At 36.9% G+C, this 22,142-nt stretch overlaps 1 protein-coding gene across 2 annotated transcripts in view; it reads right to left on the reverse strand.

The window, feature by feature from the left end:
• Positions 1-22,142, reverse strand: part of LNPEP (leucyl and cystinyl aminopeptidase) — a 96,533-nt gene that overhangs the window by 14,664 nt on the left and 59,727 nt on the right. For both annotated transcript variants that reach the window (XM_010340220.3, XM_003920729.4), the window contains exons 9-13: positions 17,337-17,468; positions 14,678-14,838; positions 14,371-14,459; positions 6,932-7,115; positions 5,351-5,507 (exon numbers count right to left, since the gene is read on the reverse strand). In XM_010340220.3, the coding sequence (XP_010338522.3) occupies positions 5,351-5,507; positions 6,932-7,115; positions 14,371-14,459; positions 14,678-14,838; positions 17,337-17,468 (723 nt within the window). The remainder of the gene's footprint in view (positions 1-5,350; positions 5,508-6,931; positions 7,116-14,370; positions 14,460-14,677; positions 14,839-17,336; positions 17,469-22,142) is intronic.

Consider the following 22,142-nt stretch of genomic DNA (forward strand, 5'->3'; position numbering starts at 1 on the left):
AGTCAAATTTGGAAACTTTTAAACTATTGAGGCCATTTTCCTAGCAATGACTTACTCTGAATAAGCTTCTTGTGGAGTTGAATTTGAGAATGAAAAAAAAGAATCTGCAAGGAAAAAGACTCAAGGTTTGTGACAACATGTGAACTCACTTGTGTTTGTTAACAAAAGCAATGAAACACAGAACAGACACCTTGTGGAATGCATAAGTGGTAAAGCTTTTGAGTCATCAGGAGGACATGAAGTGGAAAAATATTTGCTAGGCTGACTGACAGTGCAAGCAACAGACAAGCAATGGAGACAATCCCATTGGACACACCTGACTTCATTACTATATAGTGTCTTCATTGGCCTTATCTTCTCAATAACATTATAATAGAAACCATCCCAAATGACTGGAGAAAAAAGAAATTTAAAACCTACTTACGACTGTCAAATAGAAACAAATGAAGAATGTAAAAAAAAAAAAAAAATCACATGCTTGAAATCCTATTTTTTAAAACTCAGTGAAGAACAATGGCAATACTCATTGAGAGTTTACCAAAACACAAAGGCAGCAATGGAAAAAAATGGCACTTAAAGTCCTGGAAGCAAATGAAATCTGACACTTGAAGATGGCTGTGGCTAATTCCTGAGCAGTTACACAACTGAATTACAGTGAGCAATTTTACTAGTCTCCGTACTAAATCATTAATATAAGTTCTCAAAATAGTTGTTTAAATATATCTCAAATTATAGCATAAGAGTAAAACATTTTATTTTTTAAAAAGAATAATTATATTTTTAGAAAAATCCTTTTATATCATTTTTATAAGTAACCCAGGTTTATTTTTAATATTAATATTAATGAAGCATAGCATGTGCTTCAAGTTACCTTTCCCTTTTAGAAATAAAATGAAATGTTCTTCTGACTCCAAATTAATTTTTTTAGATTTAAGCTCATTCAGCAATAGAATCCAGCCCTATGATTTTACAAAGTGGAGAAAGAAATGGCAAGTGGAGAGAGAAAATAAATTGATGGGTTATAAAAGCTACAAACACTGGATTTGTAATAAAATGTAACAACAACAATAATTTAAAATTATTTTAAAAATGAAGCAGACAGGGAAAAATGCTAGCACTTATGCTGTATATTACATTTTGATTTATTGCTTTAATTTTACACTGATATGCCCAGGGGGTTCTTTCCTGGGTCAACTGAGTTTCTTAAAAGTGAAATGTCAGTTTTTATTTCAAAAGGTTTTCCCACCAATGCCTCATATGTAAAAGAATGACAAATTTTAAGTGATAAAACAGGAATATGGCTAGGATCAGATGTTAACATCAGATATGAACAATTTAACACAATTGAAATGTGCCTCCAGATTCTACCCATCACAACACCACAGCATCACAAAATGCAGCATACGTCATGTGCAGCCTACATAACAAAATGACCAATACATGTACATAATGCTCTGGTTACAATGATATGTAAGTTAAATTAGAAATCAGTCTTAGACACTAATACATCTAAACATTGTATCCAAGGATTCAGAAATGTCTGTCATCCTAATTCCTAACTGTAGAGTGTCAGATTTCCTAGTTTGAGAGTTTTGATACTACCAGAATGCCCTAACATTAGAATAAGAATGTTAAAGAGACACATTCTCCCTCTTGATGAACTAAAGTTAACTGGGCTTTTAGCTAACCATATGAAGACATATAGCAGTAAAAGGGCATCTGATCTTGGAAACACATACTAAGCCTTCTGCCCTCGCCCTTTATCCATCAGTGCCTTGGATCCCTCCTTGAGGTATGTTCCTAACAAACACATACCTGCTCAGAAAGCTGGAAATCATCTGGGATGAAGATGCAGTTGAAGGAAGAGGTAAGTATCAAGTGCTTCCTGAGCACTAAGCTCTAAACTGAGTTAACAGAGAGGCAAGGAGAAGACTGGCTTCTGCCATTATGAAGTTTAACTGGGCAGCTTCAGAATCAGAAGATATTCTGCCTCCTCATAGTGTATATTCAGAACCAACACCGCCCTTTAATAGTGAAAAAAAGTGAGTGATACACAGTAATATTATTTATTGCTACCTGTAATAGGTTGAATAGTATTCCCTCAAATTTTGTGTCTTCCTGAAACCTGTGAATATGACCTTATCTAGGAACAGGGTCTTTGCAGGTACAATCAAGTTAAGATGAGGTCATACTGGATTATGGTGGGCCCTAATCTAAGAATCGGGAAATTTGGACACAGAAACACAGGGAGAACACTGACAGAGGCAAAGGCCATGGTGAGGCACCTACATGCCCAGGAATATCAAGGATTGCTGCCAATCACTTGAAGTTAGGATAGGGGCACGGAATAGATTCTTCCTCAGAAGGACAAACCTTATTCTGCCAATACCTTGATTTTGTCCTTCTAGCTTCCACAGCTAGAGAGAATACATTTCTGTTATTTTATGACATCAAGTTTGCAGTAACTTGTTTTGATAGCCCTAGAAAATTAATATACTACCCCAAATGGTGTTGATATGATACAAATTACCTCCAGCAAGGCCGGGCACGGTGGCTCAAGCCTGTAATCCCAGCACTTTGGGAGGCTGAGGCGGGTGGATCATGAGGTCAAGAGATGGAGACCATCCTGGTCAACATGGTTAAACCCCGTCTCTACTGAAAAAAAAAATACAAAAAATAAGCTGGGCATGGTGGCGTGTGCCTGTAATCCCAGCTACTAAGGAGGCTGAGGCAGGAGAATTGCTTGAACCCAGGAGGCGGAGGTTGCGGTGAGCCGAGATCGCACCATGGCACTCCAGCTTGGGTAACAAGAGTGAAACTCCGTCTCAAAAAAAATAAAATAAAATAAAAAATAAACAAATTACCTCCAACATAATTCTATACAATAAAATACACTGGTGCTGGGAGAACTAGATATCCATACTGAAAAGAATGAATCTTGGCATCTATCTCATACCATCCACAAAAATAAATTCCAGATGGATCATAGATCTATCTGTAAAAGATAAAATAATAATTTTCAGAATAGAAAACAAAATATCTAGGGGTAGGAAAAGATTTCATAAGCTAGATTACATTAAAATTTAAAGCTCATATTAATAAAAAATCATTAAGAGAGTAAAAAAAGCAAGACGGCATAGGAGAAGATATTTGCAAATATACATGACCAACAAAAGATTCATATCTAGGATAAATAACTCTTACAAATCAACAAGAAAAAAGCAGACAATTTAATAGAAAAGTAAGCAAAAGATACGCATTTCATAAAATTACATCCAATGGTCAATATATATATCAAAAAGAAATTCATCTTCACATCAGTAGAAAAATGTAAATTAAAGTCAAAATTGCAATACCACTATGTACCTATCCACATGGCTAAAACAAAAAACATTCAGTATGAATGATAATTACCAGCAAAGAAATAGAGCACCCAGAATTCTCACACACTGCTGAAGTGTAAATTGGTACAACTTTGAAGAACTATTTGACAGTACAGTATTAACTATGCATATGTTATGACTCAATAATCCCATTTCCAGACATATACCCCATAGAAATGCATAAAGACATTGATGAAAAACACCATAGTAGTGCTATTCGTGATAGCTCCAAACTACAAACAACACAAATGTCTAACAACAGTAGCTGAACTGGTTAACTAATGGCCAATCTCTTTACTATACTAACACTAGAAAGTCAATATTGGATTCTAAGTTTGGCCTAAAGAGATGAGTAAGCTATTTGCATACTTCTTGGAAAGGCACATAAATATTGTTTTAAAAAGCCATTAACATTTTAGATACAAAATATAACTCATAAGTTGACAATTTCACTTTTAGGAGAACAACTAGATGTTGGTCTGTCACTCGAAACCTGATATGCATGGTCTCCAAGCTTTTCAAAAGAGAATGACAGGAAGAAAACTTTAATTTTTCTAACAAAAGGTATCCTGGAAAGACAACATTGCTAGGACACAAATTAATTTTTTAAAAATAGCAATATATCACAAAGATCAGTCTTTGGAGTGAAATTAATCTGGGTTTGAATCTCAGTTTTCTCATTTACTAGGTAAGTGACTTTAAGGAAGCTATTCAGTCTCATTTATTTAACGGGGGTTGAAATATCTACTTTGGCATTGTGTTAGGAGGTAAATGAGGTAATCTACATTAAGTACTAGCATGGTGTGTAAAAGCACTCAAATGTATTTGTTTCTGGTGTGTTTCACTCATTTATTCACTCAACATTTACTGAGTGTCACTATCGGCCAGGTCACGTTCCAGGCACTGGTTTTTATTAAGGCTGCTAGCTGAAAGCCTTATGAAACAGAAAATGATAAAAAAAATCTTAAAAATTAGAAAAGGCCTCAGAATTCATCTAACTTAAGCATCTCATTCATGGGTAGGGATGGAGTAACTCGACTGGGATCAGATCAGAAACTTTTGGGGGAAGAGAGCTTTTCAAGCTCCATGTGGCCACTCTGCCCTGCATTCCCTCCCCTCACTGAGAATTATGCAGGTGATGAGAAAACTGATCACAGGAGATGCACAGTAAAGCAATAATAGAGGCAGAAAGAAGGTTGTTTTAAGAAATGATTTAATCCAACCCCTTCCTTTTACCAGTAAGAATACCAAAACTCCAAAAGACCTATTCTAATTCTTGGTCTAATACTGCCTTCCTTTCCCTAAAAGCTGCCTTTTGCCTTGGTCCCTAGAAAATCTCACTAGTTTATAAAGCAAACCAAAAACAAATAATTTATCACTCTCTTCTAAGCTTTCAGAGTCTCAGTTAACAGTTTAATATGGAAAGTATCTAAAATAACAACTGTTAAGATCAGGCAGTTGATATTAAGAAGGGTAAAATGGCCTCTGATACTAAGATTCCATCAGTGCTTTGCAAAGAAACATATCCACCATCGTCATTATCATTTAGACAGTCATCAGCAAGAACTCTTAAGTGGAATATTCTCAATATAAACATAACTGTTATTTTATAATGACCACTAGAAAATTAATGGGAGGATCTGCTTTGCAAAAGGGCCTATTTCAAGCATTTATCATGCAAAAATCAAACAGGATTTGAACACAGAAATATTATTCTCATGTGACTTCATTTTGATAGTGGTAACAAATGTCTGTATTTTGATATTCAAACAAGACCATAGCATACTAAGCCTTTATCAGCTCTTCACAGTAAGCAACATCTTGATTTTAAGTAACAATTTCACAAGCAGCAAAGTAAAGAAAATGGAATTTAACTGGTTGCTTTTTTAGCCTATTACTGGCTGAAAATGGAACCGTGAATAACAATATTAAAGAAAAACAAGAAGCTGGCAAAGAGGCAGACTTACCATCAGTCTCGAGGCCAGATCCATGTGTCCCAGTTTTTCAAGGAGGTTATAGATGAGGCCTGTCTGAAACAGGGCTTCAGTGATGGGTGCAGTATGAGTCTCATTTCCAAGATAATTAATCAAATCAAAGGCCCTCTGGAGCGGCACCTTGCCTAGGCTAAAGGATAAAAGAACAGAAAAAGTAAATATGCAGAGATACACAGAAGAACTCTATGCATGCCAAGAGAAAAAGTTATGGTTAGATGATAAGTCTTGAAGACAAAAAATTTAAGCTTACAGTGGCATTCTGTAAAGTTAAGCTAAATATTTTTATCTCTGATTAAGCTCATGTAGCCCAAGATTAAGGAAGCATTTCAATAGAAAGATAAACAATATCTCTTTTTTTTTTTTTTATTCCTAAGTCTCCTGTAAATTGCTACTGACTTAGCAAAAGTACAATATCTTGGGTTAGAAAAGATGAATAGTATTAATTTTATTTATTTAGTTATATTTCTCAGGAAAGACAGTATAGCATAGAGAGTATCTGGATTTTTTTTTTTTTTTTAATTTTTGTTGGTTGAATGTTGTTCAAACTTGTTAAAACAAAGTCTATTGTGAATTTATGGTGAGTACATTTAAAAAATTAATCACTTTATATAAATCACAGCGGTAATGGCTATGATGATGTAAGAAGGGTACTTCATAAAAAAATGAGACAGAATGGAAATGTTGAGGGAGGTCAGAAGGAATACTCTTCTGACCTGAAGTGTTCTGGTATTTCTAAGGCTATCATCAATCTAAATTGGTAATATTCTATTCAGAGAATATCTTTACATGAGGTCACTGTCATCTTTGGCTTTGGGATTCTATAATTCATGAGGTGGTTGCGGAGGCAAGCAGTACACATAAGGAGGCTCCAGCCGTAAGAGATGTCCCTCAAAACCAACGGGTAAGCACTAAGCTTCATGCTTAAACCAACTCCTGCTTGAAAATAATTATCTTAAGAAACAAAATAAAGCCTGAACTCTTATATCAGTTTATTGAACAAAATATGTATCCTGTTTTTGGTATCTAGTCATAATTTATTATTAAATCCTGTTTTATTTAAAGGTTCAGTATGTTTGTAGCTAATTTTTTTTTCTTTGAGACAGAGTTTCACTCTTGTTACCCAGGCTGGAGTGCAATGGCGCGATCTCGGCTCACCGCAACCTCTGCCTCCTGGGTTCAGGCAGTTCTCCTGCCTCAGGCTCCTGAGTAGCTGAGATTACAGGCACGTGTCACCATGCCCAGCTAATTTTTTGTATTTTTAGTAGAGACAGGGTTTCACCATGTTGACCAGGATGGTCTCAATCTCTTGACCTCATGATCCACCTGCCTTGGCCTCCCAAAGTGCTGGGATTACAGACGTGAGCCACTGCGCCTGGCCGTAGCTAATGTTTTATAAAGTCCCTGGAGGCAAAGCACACGTCTTATATTTTCCCAATCCTCCAAAATGAATTGTACCAATACATGCTAGTTCTTTCAAACTGTTTTTCATGTATGTTCTTTACCTCAGTAACACTTATTTAAAAAAAGAAAAAACTCAAACTAAGTATACTCTACCCTGCAAGTTCAAAGATGTTGTTGATAAGGTTTGCTCGGTCTTTGTCACTCAGAACATGAGGATTTCTTTTCAATTGTTTGATTAGTGCTTCCCAATCATCATCTGCGTAGTGTACAATATAATAACCATTCATGTTTATATTGACTTTGACCCATTCCACTTCTTCTGTAAGATTGATGACACCTAATGGAAACCAAAAAATGAGAGACTGAGAGAGAAGACAATCAGGCCAGAAAAAAAAAAAAAAACTTACACTATTGCTTTGTTTGTTTCAAAGTTAATATACTTTATTTTGATATTTAATCATTCTAGTAAGAAAAAAATGCTTGTCTCTAAGTACAGTTATTTTCATGTTAGTGAAGGTCAGAACATTCATTTAACAATTATTTATTGTGCATTATTGGTTCTAAGTCAGGTGCTGGAAATCAAATGGTGAACAAGGTAGATATGTCTCTGCTTTTAGCGATCTCACTGTCTAAAATAATTAGGCAAGTATAGTATCATACAAGCGCTATTGACAGAAAAAGAAAAGACGACATTCAACAAAAGTACAGAGGAAAAATGCTTCAGTCTCCTAGGGAAAGTTAGGAGCGATTTCTTGCAAGAAATGGCATGTAAGTTGTCATTCTTCTAAGGGACCTCAGAATACATAGGTGTTGGCCAAGTGAAGAAGGTATAGTAGGGAACCCAAGTGCTCAAGGCCCAGAGAGGAAGTATACATGGTATCCATGCACTGAACTGGCTTCCGAGTTCATTATGGATGGAGGAGAGAGGGAGGGAGAAAGCAAAGGTGCAGGATGAGGTAGCAGGGGAAGATAGTGAGAGAACTGTGTAAAATGTGTTCCATTTCAGCCTCTGTCTTTTGTCATGTTAGCAAAGGAAGAACAAACAAAGCCATTTAGAAAAGTCACATGATTTAAAACTAGCAAAATAAACAACAGGGAAGGCTTAAGATCGCCTTAGGGACAAATAAGAAATAATTGGGTTAAAATAATAGGAAAGGATGTGCACTTTTTGGGTTTCTACCATAAATGCTGAAAGAATTGTTAGAAATTCCTATGGAATTATGTCAATAATGTACCAATAATGAAGTGCTAAAAGCTAAATGACCACAAAATATATGCATACCTTTTTAAAATCCTTAAAACTTCTAATGAAGAAATGTCCTTTAAAGCTGGCAACAAGGATGTAGACTTAATTATAATAGGGATATGCTTCTAAGCATCTTGAGGTTTACCTTTTACTAGAATATAAGCTACATAAGCTTACTATTTCGTTTACTGTTAATGCCTCAGCATATCTAGCAGGTATTCAACAAATACCATTTAATTGGTGATTAAAGGAATAAATAATGACTGTCACAATAAACAGTTTAAATCAAGTCTAGATAAAAGTTTGTAGATATTTATTAGGTAATATTTTTACCCCCTTTTAAAGTAACAAATACTTAATTTTAATTTTAAGAAAAAGAACAGAGATAAAAAGAATAATCTAAACTCAGACAATGATAGCATTTTGGAATGTACTTCTTGCCAAGTTTTTTCTTATACTTGTTTTTAATATTTTATACAGCATATCTATATGCATTTATTTTATCCTTTTTCACCTATCAGACCCCCCCTCACATTTTTGCATTGTCTTTATAAGCAGTGTTCAAATATCTTCATAACATTACATTTCGAGTTTAACCAATCTCCTATTTTTAAAAATTTAGGCTGTTTTAAAATGTTCACTATCATTATAATTCTGTAGTGAAACTTCTGTATATAAAATGCTTTATAAACATGTTTTCAACCTAAAGAGTATATATTAGTACCTGAAGCCTTAGGGTTTATTAACTTCAAAAACAATTACTCAAATATGTCAGATGCCCTTAATATCTTTGTTATCCCAATTATACTGACACTGCAAAAGATGTTTAAGATGAAAGATATTCTGATCATGTGTTAATAAGCTAACCAGTCTTTTTTACTAAAACAATTCCATATTTATGTCTGTTACATTGCTGATATAGCAACAAAAGGGAAAGATCAATTAAATAAGGTTTATTCCTTTTTCGAGGGCAGAATGCAGTTTTAAGGAATACTTGTGATGGCAACAGTGGCTGCTCCAAGTTGGAGCCATTTTTAGCAAACCTATGACTAAGAAAATTACCTTTATTATTAGCAAATAATATCAACACTCTTCAGGTCACCAAAGACTATATCCTATGGAGCTTTTGTCAAGAAAGAACCCCAGAGTGGGGCATGGTGGCTCACACCTGTAAGCTCAGCACTCTGAGAGGCCAAGGCAGGAGGATCACTTGAGCCTAAGAGTTTGAGACCAGCCTGGACAACATAGTGAGACATAATCTTTACAAAAAAATGAAAATTAGTCAGGTATGATGACACATATCTGTAGTCACAGCTATTCAGGAGGCTGAGGCAGGAGTATCGCTTGAGGTCAAGTATCAGTAGGTCAAGGCTGCATTAAGCTATGATGGTGCCACTGTACCTTAACCTGGGTGATAGAGCAAGACCCTGTCTCTAATAAAAACAAAGGTAAAGAAAAGAAACAACCCGGCCGGGCACGGTGGCTCAAGCCTGTAATCCCAGCACTTTGGGAGGCCGAGGCAGGTGGATCACGAGGTCGAGAGATCGAGACCATCCTGGTCAACATGGTGAAACCCCGTCTCTACTAAAAATACAAAAAATTAGCTGGGCGTGGTGGCGCGTGCCTGTGATCCCAGCTACTCAGGAGGCTGAGGCAGGAGAATTGCCTGAACCCGGGAGGCGGAGGTTGCGGTGAGCCGAGATCGCGCCATTGCACTCCAGCCTGGGTAACAAGAGCGAAACTCCGTCTCAAAAAAAAAAAAAAAAGAAACAACCCCAGGAAAAAAGGCTACAGAGACCAAAATCTCTCTTGCTCCGAAGACAAGGAATGATAGCTATGGCAATTGTTCCACTAGATGGATAGAGAAAACACTGAAATACATACAGAGTATCTTGGTCGATAAGTAACTTGCCATGTTGTAAACTTAGGCAAGTCCAGAGAAGAGAGGAGGGACACAGCTGGGAATATACTGGAAATTATTACTGTCATTGAGATGACACAAAATAAAGCAGTGCAGCCAACAGCACAAAGACAGAGTTACCATTTAAAGAATCAACATATTAGTCTCTCTCAGGTCTTCTGAATGATCAGAATCGTGGACCTTAAAACCACAGGTATCAAAAAATAATAGCTTTGCACACAAGGGAAGTAACTACATCTTGCAGTTCAAATGTGGATGAGGCTACCTTCACATGTTTTTAATTTACTTTAATCATTAACAGATTAACAGTTCAATTTTCAGTCTATTGAGTAGCAAAAAAGAGTGAGCAACTGCAATATTAAGTGGCAGAAACCCAGATGAAGTAATCTAACAGTGATTTCTAAAAACCATTTGTCAATGAGCTATGAAAATCAACTACTGTTTTACAAAAAAATTAAAGTTCTGAAACATGTTTTTACTACAAAGTCACAAAATTTCCCGTAGAGTTTGCTCTAGAGGGCTGGCATCATACATGCTATTGAACTGTATCACTCCTTGTTCAAAAGCATTCCCTTCTCTAATACCCCTTTCTTTCTCCTTTATTAGAAGAAAAAAAGGCAAGAGCAGAGAATGGACATGATAAATATTTTAATCACTATATGCCCCTCCTTCTTTCATCCTAATTGCCTTTTCTTCCAATGACTTATCTTTTACTTTCACAGCAGTATTTCTGATAGTGACATCCATTTGGAAACATGAATGTTGTGCATTTGATTTAAGATGAAAATCTCCTATAATTAAAGATCTTAGGTCTGAGTGAAATGTGGTTAAGAAAGAGAGGGAGGGAGGAAGAAAGGGAAGAGGAAAGCTTTTTAAAATACAATTTCCTAATATGTAGACTGGAAAAATGGCTCCATCAGCTGTTCTCATGCACAATAAATATTAATTATTCAAAATTCACATGAGAAAAGGAGACAAATATATTGACCAACATCACTCCTATATACGACTGAACTAACAACTAACCCAACAACCCTTGAATTAGAACACATGAAAATATATTTAAAATAAAAAAGAAAGAAAATATATTAAAGATTTAACCAACCATCAAGCATCAAAATAATAAACTATGCAAAAGTATCATGGCATAAAAGAAGCCTGAAGTCACTCCCTCTGCTACCTTTCTATTAAGAATAGAAAAAATAAAAATGCAGTTACATTAAGAATAATTCTCATTGGAGCATTAGGAACCAAGACTGTCCTTAGGGTTAAACATAAGGACGGAAGTTTTCATGTGGACTCTCTAAACCTGAAATAGCAGGAATTAAAACAGCAGCAGCAGCAGCAGCAGCAGCAGCCAGCAGCAGCAGCAGCAAGGGAATTAACACAGCTGAGAAGAAGTAACAGACACTACTTTCATCAGTTACTGGCCCAGTTCCAGCTCTAGATTAAATCAATTATATTCTTGTGAATTTCATATATTCTTCTTTACTAAAAAGAGGAAGGGAAACAGAAAGCATCATTTTATCAGGCTTTGCATGTTCTTTTCCCAGAAGTTTTTACAGTGAGACTGGAGTCATTTCATTATGGATTAAAATTTAGTAATTCATTATAAAACATAAATTTTTGTGTGCCTACTGAGTGCTAAAAGTGATTTACAGTGATTCATAGAGCCATAATCCCTACCGTCAATGGGAAAATTACCTAATTATGAGGATAGATATAAGTGAACAGTACAGTATATTATGAATGGAGAAGTAGAGAATGTTATTTAAAAACTTAAGTAGGGCATCTAACCTGTCTTCAGGGGAGGAAAGGTTTCCTGGAGCAAGCAATAGCTGACCTAAGATCTGAAGAATAAACAGGAGTAGGCCAAGGGAGTGAGGAGGCAAGGGTGTTCTTCAAGGAGAGAAAACAGCATATGCAAAGACCTAAAGACAACTGGCATTATAGAATGTTTGAGTTGCTGACAGAATTTTTGTGCAGTCAAAGCAGAGAATGCCAGGTAAGGGCCATGAAGGCTAAAGCAGTAGAATATGAGTCATCTATGGGTTAATCTCTCAAAGAAAGTTTAACAAGCTCGAAAGTAAAGATGAGCCACATGTGGTGGCTCATGCCTGTAATCCCAACACTTTGGGAAGGCAAAGCAGGAGGATCACTTGAGACCAGGGATTTGAGACCAGCCTGGGCAACAGAGACCCTATCTCTATGAAAAAAACAAAAATTAAGCCAGGCATGGTGATACATGCCTGTGTTCCTAACTTCTTTGCAGGCTTAGGCAGGAGGGTCACTTGACCAGGTAGTCTCCAAAGTCCCACTCCCTTACCCCTAAGCTACACTCGCCCCTCAAAAATAGAGGCTTTGACACCAGATCCAAATTCAAACAAGAAATTTTCCCTTTTTATCAATCCAAAGCATCACTAATGGGTCCTACAGAACCCAAGAGTCTTGTATTTCTTTAGGATGTAAATTAAGAGGCTTTGAGGCTGCAGTGAGCTATGATATTTTCACTGCACTCCAGCCTGGGCAACAGAGCAAGACTCCAACTCTAAAACCAAACCAAACAAAACAAAACAAAGCAAAAAAACTAAAAAACAAAATAAAACAAAAAAACCCAGAGATAATAAAAGCAGATTTCTTATTGTCCAATTATTCTAATACCATCAAAGATTAATGAACTATCAGAAAGTTTGCAAAATTTCCTTAATGGTTTCCTGCAAATGCTCCAGCCATGTTTTGGCTGTGCTGCAGGATATAAGGAAATGGGGTTATTTGTTCTCTCTTGGGTCAGATACTATCCTTTTAGGGGTAATTCAAAGTTAAGAGTTTTGTTTACTCAAAGACAGTAGCAATTCTTTGCACCTCCAGCTATGCTATCAAAGATATGATGACATTACCACTACCCCTAGGATTTTAAATAATTAGATTGTTGCTGCTGTAACTCTCCACTATGGTAAAGGCAATGAAACCGGCATATTCATATATTTCAGGAGGCATTATCAACTGTAACTACACAATAAAAGGGCAGTTCAGTTATATGTACCAAATCACAAAAGGCAATGCAGCTTCATTTTTGAGAAGCATTCCTTAAAAATTTTTATATAATGGAAAAATCTTTAAGATTTGAAATATTTAATTAAGGCAATTTTTTATAAAGACAAATGGTGAATCAAGCATGTTAAGGCAATCACTATATATGTTAAGTAAAAAAAGGCAAGACACAGAAATCATATATACATAATGATTTTGATCTAGTACAAATATTTATTTAAAATGACTGGAAACAAATAATCATGAGAATAGTTTTGACAGGGTAATAAGATTTGTTCTCCATTTTCCAGGTTTTATGTAATAAGGATATATTTTATATTAAAGATTTACTTTTTCAATAACATTCATGATAGTTAACATTGTTAAGGCATATAACACACGCCACTCATTGCTCCAGGTGCTTCATATAAATGAAATAATTTAATCCTCACCATAACTATATAAAGTACGTATAATTACTATCTCTCTTGTATAGCTGAGGGCATGAGGCTCAGAGAGGTCACATAACTCGCTTGAAATCATGTAAGTGATCAATGGTAGTGCTAAGAACTGAACCAGGCAGTCTCCAAAATCCCACTCCCTTACCCCTAAGCTACACTCACCCCTCAAAAATAGAGGCTTTGACACCAGATCCAAATTCAAACAAGAAATTTTCCCCTTTCATCAATCCAAAGCATCACTAATGGTCTTACGAAACCAAGAGCCTTGTGTCTCTTTAGGAGGTAAATTAAAAGGAAGATATGAGGTGTGACATTCATAGTAGTAGTTAACAAATGGTCAAAATTCTATTTCAATTGCTTTTTATATTGTAGCTAAGCATACAGCATGTTTATATTTTACTCCCTCTCTCCCCATTCCTATCATAGTTTCTTGCCCCATTTTCTTGTTCCCAAAACCATATACTATGTCTGCAATAACTATTTAATCTAAATCTGATCATGAATCAAACTTAATTATGCACATAAATTATTTTGGGTGTATCTTGCTAAAATGCAGTTGCCCAAACCCAACCCTGGAAGGTGGAGAGAAGGTATTTTAAGAAACTTCCCTTATTTTGTAACAAAATATTAATCATATATATATATATATACATATATATATATATATATAAACATGTCATTTGCTATTTTCTGCCATTCCTGGCAGCACATTCTCTGCAACTTTTTGTACCTTATTTCACATGGCTAAAGGCCAGTTTTGTGCATGATATACAGAATCAATCTCATGTTAGTTGCATCTTGTATATGCAATTCATAAAACCAATTCAGACAGTGTGCACACTGGAAAATGTCATCTTACATAGGCACTCTGACCAGATTTTTAAAATTATGCCATTTCCAATTTCTTATCACAACTGTGTCATTATAGTCCAACCTGATTTCTTATCCAGTAATGACACCGATTGATATTTTGAATAATTTCCTCCGTCAGTGACATAGGATAGTGGAATATGCCACAGGTAGCTGTAAAGAGAAAATATTGGAAAATTATTATTCTAATATTTCAGTTAGTTACACATGATTTTTTTTTTTAATTTGGCAGAAAGGTTAATTTTGTTAAGCTATTCCTAGAAAAAGATAATCTTGTTAGGTTTCATAAGAACGTATGATTACAAAACACTTAAAAATATTTCCACCTGAGGTTGCAAAAGACATGGCATGAAAAGAAAGAGGGCATGTACCTTGCATCTGAAGGCTGAATTCCAGGCTTCATATTTAAAAAGAATCTCTCTTGTTGTATAAAAAGTTCTTTTCCTTTCCTTTGAACAGTCACTAAAGGAAATCCTTTCTGCAGGGTCCAGGTTTTCATCATTCTCTTTACGTCTAGTGTTTGGTTTGTGGCCTATAAAATACATATACATATAATTCTTTTTCCTTAAAAATAAAAATTGGTTTAAAAAAATTTATAGTTTATCTGTACCCTTCCCTCTTTTCCTACCACATTTTAAATATTACATTTAATGTTAATATAAAAAAGAAGCATGAATGTTGAGTCTACACTTCTAATCTAGGTAAATGAGCAACTGCTAAAAGGAATGTAACCTGGACCAGAACCAAGTGACAGCCAAGTGAGTGACAGAGGCACTAGGTTGAGAAGCTGCACATGTATCAACCAACTAAGAGTTCATTAAAAACCCTATATCCCTCAAGATTAAAATCCCTAAGAAGGTATAGGTATTCTTTCAAATCACAATACTATCATCTAGAAGATATGAATAATGATATACAGTCTCTAGAATCAGAAGCACTGCTACTCAATCCTGTGACTCACCGGAGTCTAGGTTTCTCTTTATGCTCCTACCCTCTACCTCCATAATGATAGTCTCTTAGGACCTAATACTGCAGGAATGCCAGGAAGCAGCAGCAACAGAAGAGTGACAAATAGGTCAGTTGCCTTAAGTCTTTGTAGAAAACAGTGGTAAACTACTTTGGTAATCACAGACCTTCTTTCCCAGAAAATATATGAAATTAACTATAAAATCTAGAACCTAGTGTCAGAGCTTTATAGACTCCCTAAGGCCCACAGCCCCTATGACATCTAGCATCAATGACTGAGAAGCAATTTTTGAACAGTGGTCTCTTTAAAGCAGGTGGGTTAAACTTTTCTAGATTTCATATGAATTTGAATTGTAAGAAACAAAGTCATCATGTACCTAAATTGATAATATCACTCTCCTATGGCAGGTCTTACCTCCATCACCACATGCCCATTTATTTAAAGCACAAAAGGATGGAGCAAATCTTCCCATTTTAATTAATCTTATATTTCTCATGGCTCTGACCTATTTATTTCTGAACCAGAGAATTAGAAGAAAACAAGCTTGCCTAAAAGCAAGGTGGTTTGGGGTGTTGAAGCAGTATTGAAGTAAAGAGGCCAACGCATAATTTGATGTGGATGCTGAAAAACCTGAGGATTCTGTTAGGAACTAGGTTGGGACAGAAAAACACCATGATGCAAAAGCTACAGTCAATAAGAAAGGCAGAAATATATTCTAAATGTCAAGAGATAAGACAGTAGTATAACATAAACAATGTGGCTTTCAAATGAATGCACTATATGATCAGAGAAAAAAACAATGATTTAGAAACAACTGTTAGGTAATAAGTTCTCAAAGAGAACTCAGAGAGTAGGGAAGGTGTATCTTCTGGGCAAAGATTAACACCTAGAAAATACCAGGATTCAGATGAGGCAAAGAAGCAGAAAGAGTGTATGAGGAAGATCCAGAGCAGGGGTTCCTAACGTAGAGTCAATAAAACTTTGAAACTGCATGTGACATTTGCATATATGTGGTGACTCTGAGTAATACGGCCAGAACTTTCATCAAATTTCCAAATAAGTCTGTGATCTTTCTTTCTGTTTGTTTGTTTGTTTGTTTTTTGTTTTTGAGACAGAGTCCTGCTCTGTTATCCAGGCTGGAGTACAGTGGCAGAATCTCGGCTCACTGCCTCCAAGGTTCAGGTGATTCTCCTGCCTCAGCCTCCCAAGTAGATGGGACTACAGGTGTGCGCCACCAAGACCAGCTAATTTTTATGTATTATTAGAAGAGACGAGGTTTTACCATATTGGCTAGGTTGATCTCGAACGCCTGACCTCGTTATCTGCCCACCTCAGCCTCCCAAAGTCCTAGGATTACAGGCGTGAGCACCATGCCCAGTCAAGTCTGTGACCTTTCAAAGCATTATGATCCATCAATCTAAGTCAGGGTAACAAATGCAAATACTTGTAAGTGTTATGCAGTCAGCACACATGCATGAGGTAGGACGTGTTCATGCGCTGCTTCGCAGTGTAACTTCTAGATAATTATACTGTTTGCTAGAATATTTCCAGGAATAACAAAACTCCAACAGCAAAATCCTCTAAGGGTAATATGCAGTCACCTTGTGATGTATCATCTACTCTAGAGGAATAGTCACCAAGTCAAGAGATGCATGGAGCAGAGTACAGAATCATTAAAAGAAGGGAGAAAAACTAAAAAAGGGTAACAATAGGAAAAGAGATTTTTGGGAAAAAAAATCAAGTAATGAAAATATAGTAATATTCATTAATACAGAGAAGACAACTTTCCTACAAAATAAGAATGGAGTTTAAGTTACAGACAAAAAACTGGCTACCCAAGCCCACACACATCTTTTCCAACAGCTAAGAACAACACTCCCATTTTTTGACATAAAACTCAGTGCTCCATTCATAAATATTTACATAGCAAGCGCCATCCTTCCCTTTCTCAAATAACTATGCTTGGTACCACAGACTTAACTTACACACATGCTAAGAAGTATAAATAGATGACCTCCCCGCTTTTATAGTAAGAACTAAAAATAATTACCTAGGTCACTTACCTCATTAAAACTATCCCACAGATCATCACTTTGAATGGATGCATAGCTGTGATTATGCAGGTAAAGAATGATAGCATGTTGAAACACATCTTCACTAAGGAAATTTTTCAGCATCAACAAGAGAGAGGCTCCCTATTCAAAAAAAAGTGAGAAAAAAGGAAGAAATAACAGAATACTATAGATTATTGAATTGAGAATCTAAAATTCAAACTACAATCTAAAAATATGCTTCCATACACAGAACTTAATTATAATGCACTGCTACTTAGTTTCATATAACTAGATGTGGACTGTGTTCAACTGTCTTAAAATTATTTTAAGAGATTTGAAAAAGAGTTAATGGAGTAGATTCCCATGTGCACTATTCTAACCATGAGCCATTCTGTGTGGTCTATCGGTATACCCACTGTTTCAATGTTAGTGTTGAAAAGCTAAGTATTTATAAATACATTTTAATAGAAAACATGGCAAATTCTCTGTGGCATCCACACCTCCATCCCTAGTGCTTAAATTACCCATTGAATTCATGAGCGCACACTGCTGGAAGCACAATAAATTGGCAAGGCTCTCAAAAGTCTCCCTGCTACGTAGGTCATTAATTTCCTATTTTAGTATATTGTGTTGTGACATAACCAGGATCTCTCTTCTTCCTGCAGTGTCACTTCAAATGCTTGGAACTAACAAATGTATAGGGCAGTAAGCATACTATTAAGGCCACACTATATCCATTCATGTACATGTCATCATTCCCAATCCTGAAATAAGCACCACCTCCTCTGTGAAGCCCCTTGACTTGAAATAGAAATCACATTTCTCCATCTTCAATACAATTTATATGACATCGTGTATCTGTTACACATTTACTTCCTCATCTACACTGTACACTAATTGAGGAGAAAAGTAAAAAGCTCAACTCCAATGACTAAAATAATGCCCACTAAATAGTAGGTACTTAAATAGTTTTTGAATAAATTTCACTTTTGATAAAAATGTAGTCGGCCGGGCGCGGTGGCTCAAGCCTGTAATCCCAGCACTTTGGGAGGCCGAGGCGGGTGGATCACAAGGTTGAGAGATCGAGACCATCCTGGTCAACATGGTGAAACCCCGTCTCTACTAAAAATACAAAAAATTAGCTGGGCATGGTGGCGCGTGCCTGTAATCCCAGCTACTCAGGAGGCTGAGGCAGGAGAATTGCCTGAACCCAGGAGGCGGAGGTTGCGGTGAGCCGGGATCACGCCATTGCACTCCAGCCTGGGTAACAAGAGTGAAACTCCGTCTCAAAAAAAAAAAAAAAAAAAAAAAAAAATGTAGTCACATCAAGATTATTTGTACACATAACAATTTATTACCTATTTACTCCCATTTCTATGTCACACTTCATAGCCATTGCTTGTTCTATAAATTTAAGTACTCCTTGTTGTCTCCATCAGTCCTTTCTCTTCTGCATCACCAATTTTCCCCTCCATGCTGTAACATGCCCATGAATAGAACAAAAACAGGCTGGGCATGGTGGCTCACGCCTGTAATCCCAGAACTTTGAGAGGCCAAGGCAAGCAGATCATGAGGTCAGGAGTTCGAGGCCAGCCTGATCAACATGGTGAAACCCCATCTCTACTAAAAATATGAAAATTAACTGGGCGTGATGACATGCACCTGTAATCCCAGCTACTCAGGCAGCTGAGGCAAGAGAATCGCTTGAACAGAGGAGGCGGAGGTTGCAGTGAGCTGAGATCACGCCACTGCACTCCAGCCTGGGTGATAGAGCTGTCTCAAAAAAAAAAGAAAAAAAAAAAACCATGATGTAACATTCCTAATTTTTAACATATAAAATAATATCCTTCCTTAACTTTACCCTCCTCCAGTTACCACAGTATTGTTTTCTTTCCCCCATTGTAGTAAAACTCCTCAAAAGAGTTGTCCTCAATGTGCCATCACCATTTGCTCTCTTTCATTTACTGTGCTGGAAAGGTTTGTTTGTTTGTTTTTATTTTTTTTCTTTAGACGGAGTTTCACTCTGTCGCCAGGCTGGAGTGGCGATCTCGGCTCACTGCAACCTCTGCCTCCTGGGTTCAAGTGATTCTCCTGCCTCAGTCTCCCTAGTAGCTGGGACTACAGACATGCACCACCATCCCCAGCTAATTTTTGTATTTTTTAGTAGAGACGAAGTTTCACCATGTTGGCCAGGATGGTCTCTTGACTTTGTGATCCGCCTGCCTGCGGCCTGGACTCTTTTTTTTTTTTTTTTTTTCCGAGAGAAGTCTCACTCTTGTCACTCACGCTGAAATGCAATGGTACAATCTCAGCTCACTGCCACCTCCGCCTCCTGGGTTCAAGCGATTCTCCTGCCTCAGCCTCCTGAGTGCTGGGATTACAGGCACTTGCCACCATGTCCAACTAATTTTTGTATTTTTAGTAGAGATGGGTTTCACCATGTTGGTCAGACTGGTCTTGGAACTCCTTACCTCAGGTGATCCACCTGCCTTGGCTCCCCAAAGTGCTAGGATTACAGGTGTAAGCCACTGTGCCAGGCTGGAAATATTCTTATCAAGGTCACTGGTAAACTTCCTGGTGCCAGACGAATGTGAATTCTCAGGCTCATCTTATCATCCTATTTGATACAACTGATCACCTACTCCTCCTTGAGAGCGGCAGGACACTGCTCTTGATTCTCTGCCTATTCACTGGCCATCATTTCCAAATGATTCCCTAATTTATATATCTAACCAGATTTCTTACCCCTTGAATTTCAGACTCATACCCAACTGCCTGCTTGGTATCTCCATTTGGATGTCTAATCCATATCTCATACTCACTCAGAAATTGAAGTTTCTTCCCTCTTCTTTCTCTAAATCTACTCTTAAAGAAGTCTTCCTCATTTCAGCAAATGGCAACTCAATTTTTCCAGTTGTTCAGGCAAAAATCTTAAAGTTGCCCTGACCCCTCTCTTGTATTTCACATCTAATCCATCAACAGATTCTACTGGATTACTCTTTAAAATATATTCCAAGTTCAGCAGTATCTCCATCACCTTCACAACATCCCTCCTTGTCCACGCCACCATTATCTCACCACCAATCTATTATAATAACTTCCTAACTAGTCCTCTTAACTTCATGTACTGCTGAAGACTGGAGTGATCTTTTACAAAATAAGCCATACCATGGTACTTCCCTATCAAATGGCTTTTCATTTCACTTAGAATAAAATCAAGGTCCCTACCATGGCTTAGCAGACCCTATAATAATCTGGCCTCTTACAATCCCTCTAACTTCATCTACTACTTTCCCCTCTGCTTACTCTACTCCAGATACCATTGGATCCTTGCCAGTACTTGAACATGGAAAGCATCTTATACCTCAGTCTCGTATCTCTGTCAATCTCGTATCTCGTGTGGGGGTCTCCAAGATCAGTTCCAGGTTTGATTATGTACTAGAAGGATTCACAGAACTCAGCATATAATCATACTCACTGCTATGATTTATTATGGTGAAAAGATGTGAAGTAAAATCGGCTAAGAAGAAACGCATATGGGGCAAAGTCCAGAGGAAACCAGGCACAAACTTTCGAGTCCTGTACCAGTGGAGTCACACAAGATGTACTTAATTCCTCCAGCAAGTTGTGACGTGTGCAATTCTGTATACTTAGAGATTCAGTATTTCTAAGTATCTCTAAATAAATACTTAGAGATTCAGCACTCAGGATATTTATTGTGGGGTAGTCATGAAGGTGCTTTCCACCTAGCACATACCAAAACTCCAGATACCCAGAAGGAAAGCAGATGTTCAGCATAAACTACATTGTTTAGGCACAGTGAGCCACTCTTATGTAATAGTGGGAACTTTCCCAAAACCCAGGTTCCCACATGCACTCAAGGGCCAATCTTGCAAGCAGGTCTTTCAGAGGATAGCAGTCTCAGGCCTGCACCCAAGCACTATACATTGGCTATTTCCTCGGCCTGGAATATTCTTCCCCAAGAAAACCACATTCCTCATGCCTTAGGCAGTGTTCAAATGTCACCATACAGGAAAACTTCTCAACCATATTATATTATAAATATATTTTATATTATATTCCTTTGTCATTCTCATTTCCCTTAACACACTTTATTTTCATGTTAGCACTTATTACTTAACACAATACCTATTTATTCATTCATTTATATACTGGCTGTCTCTACCTTTGACTCCTGAAATGAAAGCGTCACAAAAGAGACAGTCCATCTTCTTCCCTGATATAATCCAGCACCTAGAACAATGCCTGGTACATGGTTAGTACTTGTAAGATTTGCTAAGTGAATGAATTCTTGCAAGGCAACCTGCATCAGAATTAGGCTTGATGATTATAAAGACCAAACAGAATATGTCTGCTAACATATTTACCTACTGGCGCTTACCTTCTTACACACAATACTCCAAGTAAGCACCAGTAGGGATAACTGGATAAGTTATCCAGTATCCTACTTTTCTTACAGAATATTTTCCAAATTCCCAATTCTGATACAAGTAGTTACCATGTTGACAGGGATTGACTATGATGTGGAAACTACATGGTCAGAAGACACTGAATTCTGGGATAAGAGGGCTGGGGTCAGAGGCAGACAGAGCTCTATTATGACTCTGTTTTGTTATTATATACTGAACTTAGAACATTTTAAGCAGGATTTCAAATCCTGAAATAACTGCACTGTTTAAGTTTGGTATAATAACAGAACCCCAAGTTTTAAATTTTCTGTATTGACAGGTCCATTACTGGCTTCAAAAATCATAGCAGTAGCTCTAATTGGAATAGATTTCATATAGCTAACTG

The sequence above is a fragment of the Saimiri boliviensis genome, chromosome 1 (genome assembly GCF_048565385.1).
Source record: "Saimiri boliviensis isolate mSaiBol1 chromosome 1, mSaiBol1.pri, whole genome shotgun sequence".
Lineage (NCBI taxonomy): Eukaryota > Metazoa > Chordata > Mammalia > Primates > Cebidae > Saimiri > Saimiri boliviensis.